Below are 1,614 nucleotides of genomic sequence, written 5' to 3' on the forward strand. Positions count from 1 at the left end.
ACAGAGAGAGAGTAAAAGGGTGGGGGGTGGGGTGGGGGGGGGGGGGGGGGGGGGAGTGCGCATGTGCAGGATAAAGCTGCACCAAGAACACGAACTCTTTCATATACTGCTGCTTTCAAATGCATGTCGTAATGATAAATATATGTAATTACACTGCTTAATTTGTATCAACAGCATGGCACACAGATTCAGGCAACTCAGCAACACATGTATTCCTATAACCATCATAATGATTTGTGTCTGCTCTTGAGCATTTTCTTTTAGAAATTCAGGTAAATCCACTGACTGCACATTAAAAGTTACAAACAAGGACCAAATTGAAAATTACCAAAAAACATTGGGAACTCATTTTATATTCATCATTTGAACTTTTTACCTTCAATAAAGTCGGATGAAGTGTATACTCGTCTATGTGCATTGCTTCCATCCTCAGGACTATTCAGCATCTCCACTGCCACCTCAATGGCTTCTGCTAGCTCATCCCGTTTATCTTTCCTTACAGGTTTTTCTTCCGGGTGGCGTGTAAGTCCTGTTTCCAATTGGTACACTTTGTGAAAAGTGAAGCTATCAAATGGAATAGCGGCATATTCAGTGGGGATCTTCATACCATTATGTACTTCAGCCTTGCTAACCTGGGAATGTAGAAAGTTTAAGAGGTCTGTCTGTGTCTTCTCAGGGCTGGCATGGTCGAAGGTCACAGTGAGGGAATCAGTGTAGTGACCTTGAACATTTCTGAGTTGTTCACTGCGTTCTTGAAGCTCATCTTTCAATTGAGCTATTTGTTTTTTCAGACTAGTGATATAATTCCGATGTTCTTCCTCACGTTCCTGCAAAATAGCATGGTAGCCTTCTTTCCCAGTAGGGCTATTAATTCGTGGAAGTATGAGCTGTTCATCTTCAGCTCTTGGAGTGCATGCTAGCATATACAAGACAGAAACTATACAGCAAAGACAGACGAGAAGGATCCCCACCCGGGAAACCCAACTCAGAAGTCCTCGCCGTACCATCCTCACATTTAAGGGAAGAAATATGTCTTCTTCATCCTGATATGCAATGAGGTCCATAAGATACAAAAGTACCTATAATCCACATAGAAATGCAATACATAATCCACCACTGTCCCATTAAGATAAGATTGTTATCCTTACATCGCAGGAGTAAAAAAACATTTTGTAAACCAAGCTTCACAAAAAGCTACATGGATATTTCCAGACTCCAGAATTTTTTGGATCATTGCAGTTCTGTCTTTCTTCTATTACACATAAAGGTGAATCTAAAAAACAAGAAAGAAATGTAGATTATAATTTACTCTTCAAACTAGTGGATTACGGTTTCATAAAGAAAGCCAGTGGAATCCAAGACACACATACAAAAGCAAGCACCATAAAAGACCTATACATGCTTCTTGTTTTTAATCCTGGACCTCCAGCGTCTCTTGAAATGTCTATGCACATTTCTGTAACTCGCAAAGGCATGCCCTCCCTAAGCCCAAAAAAGTACCAGGACCTTGATAGATCACTGAAGCAATCATTTAGTGGGGGTTGGCATCTGTTTAAATTGGTATGCAAGATTTTTCCAATAAAAATGAACATCAATGCATGTTTGCATCTTAGC

At 40.3% G+C, this 1,614-nt stretch overlaps 1 protein-coding gene across 1 annotated transcript in view; it reads right to left on the reverse strand.

Moving 5' to 3' along the window:
- CSGALNACT1 (chondroitin sulfate N-acetylgalactosaminyltransferase 1) overlaps window positions 1-1,217 on the reverse strand; it is a 106,968-nt gene extending 105,751 nt beyond the window's left edge. Inside the window, exon 1 of the mRNA XM_018576835.1 lies at window positions 377-1,217. Coding sequence (XP_018432337.1) covers window positions 377-1,064 — 688 coding nt within the window. The 5' untranslated portion in view covers window positions 1,065-1,217. The remainder of the gene's footprint in view (window positions 1-376) is intronic.
- Window positions 1,218-1,614: the final 397 nt, after the last annotated feature.

The sequence above is a fragment of the Nanorana parkeri genome, unplaced genomic scaffold, assembly GCF_000935625.1.
Source record: "Nanorana parkeri isolate BGI_ZX_2015 unplaced genomic scaffold, ASM93562v1 scaffold78, whole genome shotgun sequence".
NCBI classification, from domain to species: domain Eukaryota; kingdom Metazoa; phylum Chordata; class Amphibia; order Anura; family Dicroglossidae; genus Nanorana; species Nanorana parkeri.